The sequence below is a fragment of the Microtus ochrogaster genome, chromosome 4 (assembly GCF_000317375.1).
Source record: "Microtus ochrogaster isolate Prairie Vole_2 chromosome 4, MicOch1.0, whole genome shotgun sequence".
NCBI lineage: Eukaryota > Metazoa > Chordata > Mammalia > Rodentia > Cricetidae > Microtus > Microtus ochrogaster.
Window position 1 is genome coordinate 39,819,581 of NC_022011.1, and position 17,094 is coordinate 39,836,674.

General features: G+C 39.7%; 1 protein-coding gene across 1 annotated transcript; it reads right to left on the bottom strand.

Annotated features, from left to right (window-relative positions):
• Positions 1 to 1,017: 1,017 nt before the first annotated feature.
• LOC101984054 (olfactory receptor 50-like) lies at positions 1,018 to 12,459 on the bottom strand. The gene is given in 3 exon segments (XM_013355430.1): positions 1,018 to 1,959; positions 11,972 to 12,144; positions 12,147 to 12,459. Coding segments are annotated over 3 exon segments (1,428 nt in total).
• Positions 12,460 to 17,094: the final 4,635 nt, after the last annotated feature.

Sequence of the window (17,094 nt, forward strand, 5' to 3'; positions counted from 1 at the left end):
GGAATGCTTTGGAAAGTCTCTAGCCAGTGTTTCACAGGGCTTCACCTTCCTAGGACCAGAGATGTCCCATAGGGGTTTTATTCATCAGTTGAATCAGTATTTGTCTGTCACAGCCTTTAACAGAAAAGTAATTTTGTTTCAATATGTGAACAGACTCATATACTCGGAGGGGAAAAGTTAACTATTTAGCGACCTTCACACTGAGACAGTTAAAATGTATTGTGAATGTAAGAGAGGCTACAAATAGGGAGAGTCAGAGGGAAGTTGGCTAATGGGTAGATGACAATGAAATGGAAAACTGGCTTCTGGTTGCAAGGTAGGGTGATTAATCTGGTAATAAAAAATACTGTGAGTTTCAAATGGATACAAAAAATTATGAGTATTTCCATCATAAACAGGTAAAAAATCAAAAATTAAACATGATCATCATTATTTGAACATCTGAACTATATACATGCATAAGAACAATACATGGTATCCAGTAACTATGTACAATTTGATGTCAATTAAAATTAAAAATAATTAGAGAAAATTAATTAGAACAAAAGCATAGCTACATTCTGAACTAAAGTTATCCAAAAATATAAACTAGCTATATTATAAACTTAAGCACAGAGAGAATCTTGAATTGGTCAGTCTGAAGAAATAGTAGCATCATTAGAAAAGGAGAAAAAACTTTACCAATTAAAGGCTTTTACATATCAAAAATACTGAAGACAGTGAGGAAACAAAATAACAATTGCAGAAAAAAAAGATGTATGGATATGTTTGTGAATAAAACTTAAGACTGTCAGGATCAAGAAGACAGACAGAAAGAGAGAGAGAGAGAGAGAGAGAGAGAGAGAGAGAGAGAGAGAGAGAGAGGAAGGAAAATGGAGATTTAAAATGACATACACTGTAAAGTGTGCCTGAAAAGACAGTGCACCAAATAACTAAGAAATAACATTTCCCAAAGTAAAGGATGCTTATAAAGCCTGGGGAAATCTCAGCTCCCCTTTGTGTAGCAGAGGAAGTTGATCACATGGAAAATGTTGCCCTTGCAAGCATATTCCTCAAAACTCCTTTCATATCTCGATTTCTAAGACTGTAGATAAAAGGATTCAGCATGGGTGTGACCATAGTGTACAGCACAGCTACAATGACATCCTTGTCATTAGTGTTGTTAGATGAGGGGACAAAATATAACCCAATAATGGCTCCATAATAGAGAGAAACCACAGAGAGATGAGAGCCACACGTGGACAAGGCTTTGTAGATTCCCTTGATTGAGGGAGTTCTCAGGATGGTGGCTCCAATGCGGCCATAAGAGACCAGGATGCATATGAATGGCACAGTAATGACCAGTGATCCCACAATGAGGATGACCAGCTCATTGATAGAGGTGTCTGAGCTAGAGAGTTTAATCAAAGCAGAGAGATCACAGAAGAAGTGGTGGAGAGTGTTACCTCTAAAGAAAGAGAGACGAGCTAGAAGGATGGTGTGAACAAGGGCACCAGCAAAGGATAACAACCAAGATATAATCACCAGTAAGAAACAGACACTCTGACTCATGATACTTGTATAGTGGAGGGGGTGGCAGATGGCCACATATCTGTCATAGGCCATGGAGGTCAGAAGGAAGTTTTCAATATCTGCAAACATTAGGAAAAAGTACATCTGGGAAATGCACTCAGCATATGAGATGGACTGACTGTGTGTCAGCATATTCATGAGCATCTTTGGAGCTGTGACTGACGAGAAAGAGATGTCTGTGAAGGCCAAGTGGCTGAGGAAGAAGTACATGGGGGTGTGAAGGTGAGAGTCCAGCCTGATGAGCAGGATGATGAGCAGGTTCCCCAGCACTGTGGTCAGGTACATGGCCAGGAACAGTGCAGAATACAAGTCTTGGTCCTCTGGCTTTATGGGGAGTCCCAGGAGGATGAACTCAGATGCACTGCTCTGATTTCTTGTGTTCCTTGTCTGCTAAGGATCAGAAAGACATGAAAGTGCAAGAATGGAAAAGGTGATGACCAGGGCACAATGAAAGAAATATTATTAATTAGTGTGTTTACTTTTTTGAACTTCTCAAGCTTCTGAACACTAATGGGAGGTTGGTGACTTAGAAACCAGCTTAGCATATTTTTGTGGAACTTACAAATTCCCAAACAATTAACATATAAATAAAGATCAGCTTTGAGACATGTAGAAATCCCTAAGGGAATTCTGAGATGGGGAATGAAGTAAAAGGTTATACCAGCTATCAATTAATATTAAAGGTAGTCATTGATGTTTGATAGTTTACTAGCCTCTTGATCCTCTTCAGAGTTTGAAACATATTGGCTAATGTTTTATATCTGGAGGTGTATTGACACAAATAGAACCCAGGAGGCAGCTATGAAGCTGTAATTTTGATTTAGAGGCTTAAGAGGACAGAACTATGCCAATAACATGAAATATCAGATGACATGTCTTCTGTTCACCTCTTCACATCTTTCCCACCTCGACATCTCCGATTGCCTCTCTTTCTAAAGCAGTTTTCAAGGAATATATATATATATACATATATATATATATATGTATATATATATATATATATGTCTGTGACTCTTTCCAGTTCTCTCTCTCTCTCTCTCTCTCTCTCTCTCTCTCTCTCTCTCTTTCTCTCTCCCTCTCTCTTTGTAGTTTTGGGGCCTGTCCTGGAACTAGCTCTTGTAGACCAGTCTGGCCATAAACTCACAGTGATCTGCCTGTCTCTGCCTCCTGAGTGCTGGGATTAAAGGCATGCACCACCACCACCACCACCCAGCATAAGTTCTATTTTGTGTTTTCTCAACCAAAACCGAATTTTGATTTTTTAGGTTTGTAGGATGACGTGAAATATTTAACATCTCTAGCCACATCTGGACTCTACCAAGGAAGCAGTTGGTTTCTGTTTAATGCGGTCAAATAATGCTCTCCACTGTCATTGATCTTAATCCAGATTTCCTTTACTAATGACTCTTAAATGATCTTTTGTTTTATTTTATTTCTAAAATTCCATTTATCATTGTCCCCCTTCTTTATCTGTTGAAAATGGAATTATTCATGAGAACAATCATAAAACAATAGTAAATAAAACATGGTGATCTGTCTATTAAATCACAGATCCCTGTTTTGTAAATAAAAACAATCTGAATGTCTTCATGTTTGAAAGCTGAGAAACAAGTTAATCACTCATGGGAAGAGGGGCAGCTAAAATTTTTGTTACTACTCTGATTTTCCTATCTTTGTTGAGATTGCTGTTAAAATCTCTACACTATACATCTACTCTATAAATATTCTAATATAATTTTCTTACCAGAAACTATTCATTAATCATATCACCCATCACTCTTTATAATAATCACTTTTCCATAATATAATAATAATTAGCAATTTTTGGACATTGAGTCTCATTATTTTTGCCATTTCCAGTATTACAATAAGCATTATTATTCAATACATTTTTACATAAGTATGTATGATAAAGTCCCAGAAGTAGAATTAAGAGTATGTATATATCCATGATTTTGACAGACAGCCAAACATAAGGGTTTGCAGCTGGTGAGGAAGGCTATTCTTACATGTTCTGTGGAGTCATGATAGTTGAGTGTTTGAAGAGAGAAGGTCTTAGGCATTGGGGGAATAGGGAAAGGTCAAGACTATGGGTCAGTCTGATAAAAAATGTATGAAGTTGGAATACCACTGACAAACAGGGGTATATAAGGTCATTTATACTATAGGAGAAAGTCTCAATTCTCCAACTCAGAACTTTAGTACCCACAAGGAAAGATTTGAGGAAAGACGTGGCTGAAAGCTTTAAACATTTACTGTGTAGTGAGTAAAGTGGGTTATAGCAAAACCAGGTATCAGGAGGAGCTGAACAGGGAGCTATTGTTATAGTTCAGATTTAAATATAACCACTGCATACATCTGAGTGTGTCAGTGGAGATGGATACAATTAGAGAGTTTTGGCATAAAATTTGGAAGAAACCTAGCGAGACTTGATGGAGGTTACCAACAAAAACCCCCTGCATTTTCTTCTCCTGGATTGGGTACTGTATAAATGTGAGATAAATTGCTCTATGGAGCTGCTCTATTTATACTCTCCTCAAACTTTAGACAGATAATCAATTTTGAGAAATAACTGTAATAGCACTGTGGTGTGGAGAAAAGCCTAAAGACAAAAATATACAATGCACACATTCATTGTGCATTGTGTATGCACACTTGTATTACGGAGGGCAAATTCTCCCCCACCTTAGATTCACCCCTAGATGATAAGCACAGATACCTTCATCTTCCAGACTTGAGAAAGTTCCTCCAATTCTCTCTAGAAGTCATGGGAGACACTGTAATAAATAGGGTCCTTAATGGACAGAAAGTTTGATAGTGGTGGACAGTAGCCTCACCAGCTCAGAACAAAACAAAAGTAGATATATCAATAAATATTTGCCTGCAGCTCTTGAGAATTCAGTATGAACACTAATTTACAAAAAGAAAAACAGAAAAGATCCCAAAGGAAAACACTGCCATCTTGATTCTGAATTAAAGCCAGGATATAATTGCTACATTGCCACTGCCTCCTTAGGGAACACAACTACTCCTGGAAGAGTTTACTCATCCTTGGAGACAGAAATAACAACAGCAACAAGGAAACCTGTAGCAACTTTTGGGCCCTAAAACTTATTGGAATATTATTTATCTTGGGATAAATGAACTAAGCTAGTGACTGAGTGTGATAGCCAAAGTTCAGAAGCCCATAACACTGCAAAATGATAGTACACTGATACAGTCACTCTGAATAGAAGGTACATATCTCACCACCACTCAGAACATGGGGAACAAAGCATGGTTTCTATAGAGCTCAGTCTTGTCTTCAAAATCAGTGGAGTTGGTGTTGCGTGGATACAGTTCTCATATACCCAGAAGATAGCCATCAGTGTAACTTTCCACTTAGCTCCATAGAAAATTAATTCCAAATCAGTTCTTAAGTACCCAGATAATAAGAGAAGTATAGAAATCTAAGTTCAGAAGGTATGGTATTTTTTATTAAAACACAATATTTCAATCTGTTATGAGAATGTAATAATTCATACTATATTTTGGTTATATTAGTGTTTCCTTCCCCCCACTTTGGCTCCTCTGCCCTAATCCCCCAGATTCACTTCTATTCCTTCCAAATTGGTACCATCTGCTTTTGTTTTTGTAATCCAGGCGAGATTGTGTTGCCCACATACTACAGGGTGTGGCACCATCTGCTTTTGTTTTTGTAATCCAGGTGAGATTGTGTTGCCCACATACTACAGGGTGTGGCACCATTTGCTGGAGCTTAGTGAAACAGCACAAGCCACATCCTTAAAGAAAAGTTTCTCACCCTGCCTCAGAAGACATCAACTGTCTATAGCTCCTCATGTGACTCATGACATAACAAATTTGGGGAAGCAATTACAGGCTATAAAAAAACAAGCTTCAACAATAAACCAAGAAGTAAAAATTCATGTATAACTTTTTTAATGGAATTGTGTCTGGTACTGAAATGTGTATGTTGTAGTCATAAACTTCATTGTTCTTGTATTTGTTTGGATATGATATGTCCTCCAAAAGACTCATATTTAACGTTAAGTTTAGTTTGTTGATCCAATGATTAAGAGATAATTGCAACATAATGACTCCGAGCCAATTAGAAAACGAAATCATAACTCAAATAAACTATAGGAAGTGGGGAAAAGTATAGGTGGGACCACATTGGAAGAATAGGACATTGGAGGAATGTCTTTGAAGGATACACCTCATTCCCTGGATTCACATGCTCTCTCTCCCTTCCATCCTCCCTCTGTTTACATCTTGGCTGTCATGGTGAGAACCTCTTTCCTATCTTATCCTTCCACAGAATGGAAGGTCTCAGCTTCCTCTTCACTTTTCTTAGTGAGTGGTTTTTTCAGAGAAATATAGCATTTTTGGTCCTAGGCTTCTTACCTTCTTTGATCAAAGGCTTTCTGACAACATCCTGACAGGTATCCTCTTCAGAGAGAATATATTGGGGGTGGGAACATGGCTATAGGGGAGGTGGCTGGAGAGTTGGTGGGGTATTGCATTTGTGGAAACTGAAGGAATGGGGAATTTCATGAGGTAATGACATGTCTACCTCTTCTTCTGGCTGATGTGGTCCATACGTGAGCTTCTATGTCTGCCCAAGTTTGTGGCTAGACCATGGCCTCTATTTCCACCCATCGCCAGATGAAGGTTCTATGGTGATATGCAAGATATTCATCAGTATGGTTATAGGATAGGGCCATTTCAGGTTCCCTCTCCTCAGCTGCCCATGGAACTAGCTGGGGACATCTCCCTGGACACCTGGGAGCCCCTCTAGAGTCAAGTCTTTTGCCAAACCTAAAATTGCTCCCTTAATTAAGATATATACTTCCCTACTCCCATATCCACCCTTCCTTTATCCCAACCATCCCATTCCCCCAGGCTTTCCCCATCCGCCCCTTCTCACTTTTCTCTCCCCATTTCCCCTTACCCCCATCCCAACCCACCCCCAAGTTCCCAATTTTTGCCTAGCAATCTTGTCTACTTTCAATATCCAGGAGGATAACTATATGTTTTTCTTTGGGTTCACCTTCTTATTTAGCTTCTCTAGGATCACAAATTATAGGCTCAATGTCTTTTATTTATGGCTAGAAACCAATTATGAGTGAGTACATCCCATGTTCATCCTTTTGAGTCTGGGTTACCTCATCCAGGATAGTGTTTTCTATTTCCATCCATTTGCATGCAAAATTCAAGAATTCCTTGTTTTTTACTGCTGAGTAGTACTCTAATGTGTATATATTCCACACTTTCTTCATCCATTCTTCCATTGAAGGGCATCTAGGTTGTTTCCAGGTTCTGGCTATTACAAATAATGGTGCTATGAACATAGTTGAACAAATGCTTTTGTATTATAGTACAATCTTTTCAAATATGTTTACCACTGACTTTTGTAATGTCTGGACCTCCTGTCCAGTATTCTGCTCTAATGCCCTCATTGAGAATTCCAATGTATGAAGTCTGTCCAGTAGAGATAATATCTCATCCCTGGACATAATCTTCTTGGCATGCATATTACCTTCTTGGAGAGACATTCTATCAGTCAATCCATCATACCCCTTTGACAGAGTTCGATTACTACATTCAACAGTGCAAATTCTCTCAAATAATGTTTCAGTACCCACAGTCATGGACTGGGTTTTATGTGTCAAATGAACTGTTTTCTTTTCTAGAGTGTTGATTCTCTCTTTAAATGAATTGCTATTATGTGCCAAATCAGTTTTTTCTTTCTCCAGAGTGCTGAATCTCTCTCTAAATAATTATGTGCCAAATCAGCTGTTGCCTTCTTCAGAGTCTAAATAGGTCTTTAAATAAATTAATATTATGTACCAAATCAGCTTTTTCTTTCTCCAGTGTGTTGAATCTCTCTTTAAATAAATTATTATCAGACTGTACCTTTTCCAAAGTATCTCAATTGACTGGGTCTTATTAATCAAAGTCCTAGTATCCTTTTTCAGATGTGCAATCTCTTTTTCGAAAAGTTTGCTTCCAAAAGCACCTCATTCAACTGAGTTTTGGTATTCAAAGTGTTTAGATGTGTAATCTCTTTTTCGAAAAGTTTGTTATTAGTCTGTACCACTTCCAAAAGCACCTCATTTGACTGAATTTTGGTATTCAAAGTGTTTGTATTCTCCTTTAGATGTATGACCTCCTCTTCAAGAAGCTTGGTACCAGTCTGTACCATGTTTAGCTTTGTTTTTTTGTTTTGTTTTGTTTTTCGAGACAGGGTTTCTCTGTGGCTTTGGAGCCTGTCCTGGAGCTAGCTAGGTAGACCAGGCTGGTCTCGAACTCCCAGAGATCCGCCTGCCTCTGCCTCCCGAGTGCTGGGATTAAAGGCGTGTGCCACCATCGCCCGGCTGTACCATGTTTAAAAGTACCTCAGCTGACTAAAAATTGTTAGTTAAGATGATCCTGTCCTTCTTTAGATTTCCAACTCCTTTCCTAAGAAGCCTGGATTTAGTCTGTAAAGAGTACATCATTTTCTTATTGTCAAACCATATTTTTAAGAAAAAAAATATTGAGGACAAATAAACCCTAGAAACAGGAATAGCAATGTGGAAGGGGCATCATATGTGTCTTCTAAGACCTCACACATTGTGTAAGTGAAAAGGCTATTGAAACCTTGGACAGTTAGATTGTCTAACATATTGCCCTTTTTTTCACTTCTTTTTTTTAAATTTATTTATTTATTAAAGATTTCTGTCTCTTCCCCGCCACCGCCTCCCATTTCCCTTCCCCTCCCCCAACTAAGTCCCCCCCCCCCCGCCCCAAAAACAAACAGGGGTCCCTGTCCTGTGGGAAGTCCAAGGAACCCCCACCTCCATCCAGGTCTAGCAAGTTGAGCATCCAAACTGCCTAGGCTCCCACAAAGCCAGTGCGTGCAGTAGGATCAGAAACCCATTGTCATTGTTCTTGAGTTCTCAGTAGTCCTCATTGTCCGCTATGTTCAGAGAGTCCAGTTTTATCCCAGGCTTTTCCAGATCCAGGCCAGCTGGCCTTGGTGAGTTCCAGTAGAACCTCCCCATTGTCTCAGTGTGTGGGTGCACCCCTCGCGGTCCTGAGTTCCTTGCTCGTGCTCTCTCTCCTTCTGCTCCTTAGCGATCAGGGAAATGCAAATCAAGACAGCTTTAAGATACCATCTTACACCTGTCAGAATGGCTAAAATAAAGAACACCAATGATAGCCTTTGTTGGAGAGGTGGAGAAAGGGATATACTCATCCATTGCTGGTGGGAATGCAAACTTGTGCAACCACGTTGGAAAGCAGTGTGGCGGTTTCTCAGGAAATTCAGGATCAACCTACCCCTGGACCCAGCAATACCACTCTTGGGAATATACCCAAGAGAGGCCTTATCATACAACAAAAGTATATGCTCTACTATGTTCATAGCAGCATTGTTTGTAATAGCCAGAACCTGGAAACAACCTAGATGCCCTTCAGTGGAAGAATGGATGAAGACAGTATGGAATATATACATATTAGAGTACTACTCAGCAGTAAAAAACATATTGCCCTTTTTAAGTCAGTAACTTATTAATTATATTTAGAATAATAAATTTCACCTGTCGTTTAATCAGCTGGAGCCGGTGCAATAACCATTGCCTGCCAGTAGGTGTCGTGGTGCACTTGAATCCATGTGCTTGGTTTAGATCTGATTTTAGGTTAAATGCTGAAAAATATACTCAAATCAAGAAGTTTTTTTAGGATAATTCATAGACTGTGTGCTCTGTGAAGGTCTTTGGCTGTTCAACAGCCACATGAGACAGGTCTCCCACTCTGCTGGCAGCAGCGGCTGGGTGCGCGTACTGGGTGTAGCAGGTCTGTAGCCTTGGAAGGGGGCGGCTACAAGGCTTGGTGCTTGGTGCAAGCTCTTTGGCTGTTGCCCATGATGGCAGCGGCAGTGCTGGGCTGGGTCGAGCTCCTCAGCCTTTGCCCACAGTGGTGGTGGTGTAGCTGGGCTGGATCGAGCTCCTTTGCCTTTTCTGCCCCAGTCTCCTGTGTCCCCGCCCTGCCTGGGCTTCTGCAAGCTCAGAAAACTAGACCCCGAAATCAGCCAATAGCGGCCAAACAGGCCACTTTGTGGGAATTCTAAACCATGGCATTCGGTGCCAAGTGTTGCGGCTATTGAGCATTCCCTGTGGGAAGATAGTCAACTTTTTTTTAAGATGGAAAGATGGCTCAGAGGTTAGGAGCACTGGCTGCTCTTCCAGAGGTCCTAAGTTCAATTCCCAGCAGCCACATGGTGGCTTACAACCATCTATAATGAGATCTGGTGCCCTCTTCTGACTGGCAGACACACAGTACAGAACACTGTAGATAATAAGTAAAGACCCATAAAAAAGAGGGGGGGGAATGGATGATGGAATAATATAGATTGGTTTGTGAGTTATTATTTATAAGCAATTTCATTGATATAGATTCTTGTATATTGATACAAAGTTAAATAATATTGAATATTGTATGCATGCATGCTTCTACCTCTGTTTAAAACATTTTATATATTGATATATATTTACAATATTTCAGTGTACACTTCTACCTCTAATTGTTTACATTTGGAGGTCATTGTCCTCATTTATTGCACAGTTGTTTATTGTCTTAGTCTCTAAGTTATATAGGTATTAAGGATTATAGATCAATAGTCATCTATGTTTGTCATACTTATAGTTAGACTAATCAGGTTCTTTAGATACATAGAGATTATATTCTGCATAGATAGATAATCTTCAACCACTGCAAAGAACTATAGAAAATGGTATTTAAATAACTTAGAGTTCTGTTGATGTGAAACATAATTGCTCCTGGCAGCACAGATCTTTTTCTGAGAAAATATTGAGCACTGAAGACACTCCACCTGGAGCTTGTTTTCTTCTTGGCAGAACTAGCCTTTGGGCAAAGAAATTCCCATACCTCAACCAATGACAAAGATACATTGTATCCATAAATGGATAAAACAGGACTGTCAAATCCTGCCAAGACAGGGTAAGATAGTTTTGAAAAGTTTCTCGCCTTTTAAAATGGTCTGTCAGTCATTTTAGGCCTTAGCCAAAGTTGATTGCTTCAACATTGCAAATGAGACTTTGGGTGATTGCCCAGGTAGCCAGTTGTCTTTGTCATTTGTTCCACATTTTGGAAGTTGCTCGATTACATTTCCTGCTTACTCAAGTACTATTGTTTCCCTTCTTGGATCTTTGATAGGGTTGAAGATTAGATAGTTGTAGTTACCTTCCTCATGATTTAGCCAACCTTAATTTCAATGCAAGAGTTAGACTTCTTGAAATAGAATGTTTAGTAAAACTTTTGTTTTGCGTTCCTTGCTTACTATTGTTTATATTGTTTGTAATTTTTATATTTGGTATCTGTTCCTATTGTATATAGTTTATTGAGTTTGGATTGATCTTGTTTAGACAAAAGGGGAGATGTTGGGGAAGCTCTGTTAACCAATCACGCCTAGTTAAGGCGTGGCTACCTGGAGCCCAGGAAGAAAAACTGGGTCAGACCAGGTGCATGCTCTCTGGTTGATTCCCTCTGGACACAGGAACTCGGACTTCCCATTCTTATGGTGTGAGTTTCCCCTTATAACCATTAAAAATATAATTGTTTATCTTTAAGCTGGCCTGGCTATTTCCTGAATAGAGCTAGCCCCAACAGCCATTAAATTAGATAATGAAATGAATGATTAACATGATAAAAAATAATGTTCCTAAAGGTAGGACATGACATGAAGAGTTGAAAAGGAAATCAGCATAGAAGTATTTGAAAAAAAAGAACCATCCCTCAAGATGCACAAAATAGTAAAAAAAAAAAAAAAGAAATCATACCTGTGATTGGGGTAAAACAGATTGAAAAAATACAACCTGAAGACTCACTAGAATGCACTAAGTCATAATAGTCATGTGTAGGTCTGGGAAGTTGTCAAATACAGAAAGAAGGAAGACCACATCCATCACTGTGAATACATTCTCCTGATGAGGACATTTCTCAGTGCTCCTTTTATATTCTGATTCCTCAGATAAAGAGATCCAGCATGGTTGTGACCAAAATGTATAGCAGAGCTAGAATGACATTCTTGTCATTAGTGTTGTTAGATGAAGGAGCTAAGTATAGCCCAATAATGGCCCATAGTTCAGACAAACCACAGACAGTTGAGAACCACATGTGGAAAAGGCCTTGCAGATTCCCTTGGTGGAGGGAGTTCTGAGGACACTGGCTATGATTTGGCCATAAGGGACCAGGATTCATATGAATGGCATGGCTACGGCTAGTGATCTCACAATGAGGATGATCAGCTCATTGATGGTGGTGTCTGAGCTTAAGTAATGTAGACAGATCACAGAATAAATGGCAGATGGTTACCTCTAAAGAAAGAGAGACAAGCTAGCAATTCAGTACCCATGAGGGCACAAGCAAAGGATAAGAACCAAGATGTAATGCCCAGTAAGATACAGACACTCTGATTTATGATTCTGATATAGTGGAGGGGGCGGTTGATGTTCACATACCTGTCAAAGGCCATTGATGTCAGAAGGAAACTGTCAATGCTTGCAAAAATATGAAAAAATACACCTGGGAAAATCACCAAGTAGATGAGATAGACTGACTGTATGTCAGCATATTACTGAGGATCTTCAGAGCTGTGACCAATGAGAAAGAGATGTCCATGAAGGACAAGTGGTTGAGGAAGAAGTTCATGGTGGTGTGGAGGCAAGGGTCCGGCTGATGATCAGAATGATGAGCAGGTTCTCGCACCATGTTCAGGTACTTGACTAACAACAGTGAAAAGTACATGCCTTGGTCTTTCGGCTGGATGGGGAGCCTCAGGAGGATGAGCTGAGATGTTCTGCTCTTATTCTTTGTGCTCCTCATCTTCTGATGAAAATAAGACACGGAAATGTGAGAATGGGACACATGGTCATCAAGGCATAAAGAAAGCAATGTTTTAATTTGTGCATATGCTTTATCTAAGAATCTCAAACGTTTGTACACTAATGGGAGGTTGGTGACTTAGAACTTAGAAATAAAATAAAAATTATCATATAAGAAAAATCAACTTTGAGTAGACTCAGAATCTATAGTGAAATTCTGAGGTAAGGGATGAGGTGAATGGTTTGATCAGTCATCAGGTAATAGCAAAGCAAGTTAATGATGTATACTTCACTAGCCTCTTGATCCTTCTCATAGCTCTAGACCCATATTGGGTAAAGCTTTATATTAGATCTACATTGAAATGGATAGCACCCAAGGGACAACTATGAAGCTATAATATATGATTTAGAGACTTAAGGGAACAGATATATATATCAATAACATGAAATATCAGATGGCACATCTTCTACATACCCCTTAACATCTTCCCCATCCCAACATCTCCAGTTTTGACTTTTTATAAATCAGTTTTTATGGAATTTATGTAATGTCTGTCTCTTTCAAATTTTCTTGCAACCAAAACATAATTTTGCTTTTTCATATTTTTGAAAATGACAGTAAGTAGTTAATTTCTCTAGCCACATCTGGAATCTGCCAAGGAAGCACTTGTTTCTGTTTAATGCAATCCAATATCCTTTCCCAATGTCATTTGTCTAAATTCAGATTTATTTTGTTAATGATGCTTAACTTGTATTCTTTTCTGGTGTACTTGTAACATTTTATTTACTATTTCCTCCTCTTTATCAGTTGAAATTGGAAATATTTATGTGAAAAAAATCACAAAATAATAGCAAATAAAACATACTAATATGTCTATTAAAACACAGATGCATGATTTATAAACAAAATCAATATGAATGTGTTATTCTTAAGGTACTAAGTGTTTTTAAAGAACCTCTCAATATAATTATTGATTTGTAATATACAGAATTGTTCTAAATATTGAAACTGCTGGATTTATACTAAATGATACAGAATTAACTTCATTTGTTTGTGTGTCTTGTATGTCTTTGGTTTTTTGTTTTGTCTTACTTGTGACTTTGACTATTGTGACATTGACTCTGGATCAGTGGTTTTATCTTTCTAAGTTTTGTTAACCTTTGTCTGTGTATCTTTGGTCTCTGTTTTGTTTTACGCGCAGGTAATGTGTTCAGTTCTCTGGTGAGATACGCAGGTAGTGTTTCTCAGTTTGTGGCATGACACATGAATGGTGTGGTCATTTCTCTGTAGAGGCATGTGTGGATAGTGGTCTCATTTCGATAGCAGGGCAGGTCACACCCGCGAAGCAGCTTGAAGCTTTGTCTTTGGTTTGTTTGGCGCCATTGTCCTGACTTAGACTGATGCTGATGTACTCAAATAATGACTTCTTTGACTTTGATATTGTGACCACTTACAAGACTTTAGAGTTAGGACCATAAACATAGGCATATATTTCATAAAAAAAAAAGTCAGCCTCAGCCCCAAGCATGTGGCTGGGGGGGCAGTATGCTTGTATGGATGGCTGGGCTATTCAGCTTTGCTGTTACAAGGTATCGAGGTCGCCAGACATAGTTGTAGAAGGCCGATGTACCCCAATAGGATTTCAAACACTAAACAAAAAATCTGAGGGTAATCTCTATGGCCTAAAGAGGTTAACAATCTTTATTCCCCAGTGCTGCATGCCACCTTCCTCCCCACCCGGTGCTGATGAGTGAGTTCTCATCTGTCTGCCCTGGGAGCTGCACACCTCAAACCTCTGGTCAAAGCTGACCAAAGCTTGGCTCTGTGGGTGAAGAACTCTTTCAGATCCTATGGGTTATAAGTATCTGTCATCATTTATAGGGGCTGGTTACAAATTATTTTTGGTTTATGTTAAAAAAAACCCTACTGTTGGTCTCAAATGTTTCACACTGGTACAGGCTTTTATGTGCTGTTCTTATTTAAAATGTAGCCATACATCCCCACTAATAAAAACCACAAAAATGTTGGTAAGAATTTTTGTGTTGTCTAAAAAGCAAGAGAGATTTTTTGGTGTGTTGTCTAAAAAGCAAGAGAGATTTTTGGTATGTTGTCTAAAAAACAAGAAAAATTTTTGGTATGTTGTCTAAAAAGCAAGAGAAATTTTGGTAAAAAAAAGTGTAAACAGAAATGGTTTAACAGAACTTATCTAGTTCCCTGTGTATGTTTTTAAGGTCAGGTAGGGAGCAGCTGACAGTCTGTCCTTAGGGCTTTCATGGCAGGTCTCCGAGGGGCCACACTAATTTGGCCAAGGTAAGAGAGGTTCTTCAGGGGCTGTTTGAACCACATCTGTGTTTCTTAAACGTTTAAAGGAGGCTTACAGGTGTTACACTACCTTTGATTCAACCTCTGAGGGTCAGCAAGCAGTGATAGCTATGGCCTTCATAGGACAGTCAACATCAGATATTTTAAAAAGTTACAGTGGTTAGAAGGGTTGCAGGATTATAACTTGAAGTATTTTGGTTAAGGAGGCATAGAAAGTGTTTCATAAGTGAGAGACTGAGGAAGAGGAGAGAGAGAGAGAGAGAGAGAGAGAGAGAGAGAGAGAGAGAGAGAGAGAGAGAGAGTAGTAGGCAGTAAAAAGAGAGGACTGGAGGGATTGTAGACAAGAGAAAAATTTGATAAAATTTTGGCCACAGTGGTAGGAGAGAAAGGAAAGATAGGACCTAGACAGATAGAACCTGGGCAACAGAAGACCAAAGGTGAGTGAAGATGGGCAGAAGAACCACTTGGACAAAGACCAATGTGCTTATTGCAAAAAAAAAAAGGACATTGGGCAAGAGAATGCCCAAAGAAGAAAGGAAGGGCCTGTAAGGTACTGGCCCTAGAAGAAGATGATTAGAGGGGAAGGGGCTCAGACTCCCTCCCCCACCCCTAGGGTAACCCTGACTGTGGAGGGGATCCATAATGATTCTCTAGTGGATGCAGGAGCTGAGTACTCTGCTGAAACAACCATTGGGGAAGCTAAAGAATACAAAGACTACAGTAATTGGAACAACTGGACAGAAACAATATCTGTGGACCACCTTACGAACTGTAGATTTGGGGAGAGGACAAGTGACTCGTTCCTTCCTGGTTATCCCTGAGTGTCCCACGCCTTTATTAGAAAGAGACTTGTTAACAAAGTTGAAGGCCCAGATCAGGTTTACTCCAACCGGGCTGGAGGTGATCAGAGCTTTTTGTTGATTGAACCAGTGACCTTTGCTCCCACTGCTGTCCTCAATCCTGCTACCCTACTGCCTGAGACTGAGACACCTCACCTACACATCACTGCGCTGACATTTTGGCAGAAGAAGCTGGTACCCAAAATGATCTGAAGGATCACCCTTGGCCTGGGAGTCTGAGCTGGTATACAGACAGCAATAGTTTCATGGTTGAAGGTAAGAGGAAGGCGGGGGCAGCAGTGGTGGATGGGAAGTAAGTAATCTGGACCAGTAGCCTCCCTGAAGGACATCAGCCCAGAAAGCTGAACTCGTGGCTTTGATACAAGCTCTACCGATGGCAGAGGGGAAGTCTATCAACATCTACACTGACAGCAGGTGTACATCTGCCACTGCCCATATACACGGGGCAATATACAGACAAAGAGGACTGTTAACATCTGCAGAAAAAGATAAAAAAATAAAAAAAATTAAGCTTCCTCAAGGCCATACATTTGCCAAAAAAGGTAGCCACCATCCATTGTCCAGAACACCAAAGAGCTTGAGATACTGTGGCTAAAAGAAATCAGATGGAAGACCTAACTGCTAAACAGGTGGCCCAAGGTGCAATGATCCTGGCAGTCAAAGAGCCTAAAGATTATCATGATATCAGTGAAACCAACTTTAGATACACCCCTGAGAACTACCAAATAATGGGCAAATTAGGACTGGTAAAGAAAACCCCTTATGGGGCAGTAGAGACAAAAGGGAAAAACTAGTTCTTCCACAAAAAGAAGGGAACAAGTATGTTACCAAGTTACATTAACTGATCTACTTGAGGGCCAAAAAACTAAAAGATGTGGTTAGGTCCTCCGACTATTATGTTATTATAGGACTCTCTGACTTGGCAGAAGTAGTCAAAAGCTGCAAGGCCTGTGCTATGACTAATGCAGGACGCTCCATATATACTCCTGGGAAGAGGCTCAGAGGCGACCAGCCTGGGGCCTACTGGGACATAGATTTTACAGAAATTAAGCCAGCCAGGTATGGTAACAAGTACTTATTAGTTTTTATAGATATTTTTCAGGCTGGATAGAAGCTTTTCCTACCAGGACTGAGACAGCCAATGTGGTGGCTAAAAGATCATAAAACAAATCTTCCCAAGGTTTGGGATACCCAAGGTAATCGGGTCTGATAATGGACCTGCCTTTATTGCCCAGGTAAGTTAGGGACTGGCCACCCAGCTGATGATCATTTGGAAATTGTGCTTATTGACCCCAGAGCTCAGGTCAGGTAGAAAGGATAAATAAAACCCACCCCAAAAAAACCCTGACAAAATTGGCCCTAGAGACCTGCAGGAATGACTGGACAACCCTCCTTCTCTTTGCATTGTTCCAGGTTCGGAACACACCAGGGCTATTTAAACTCACCCCTTATG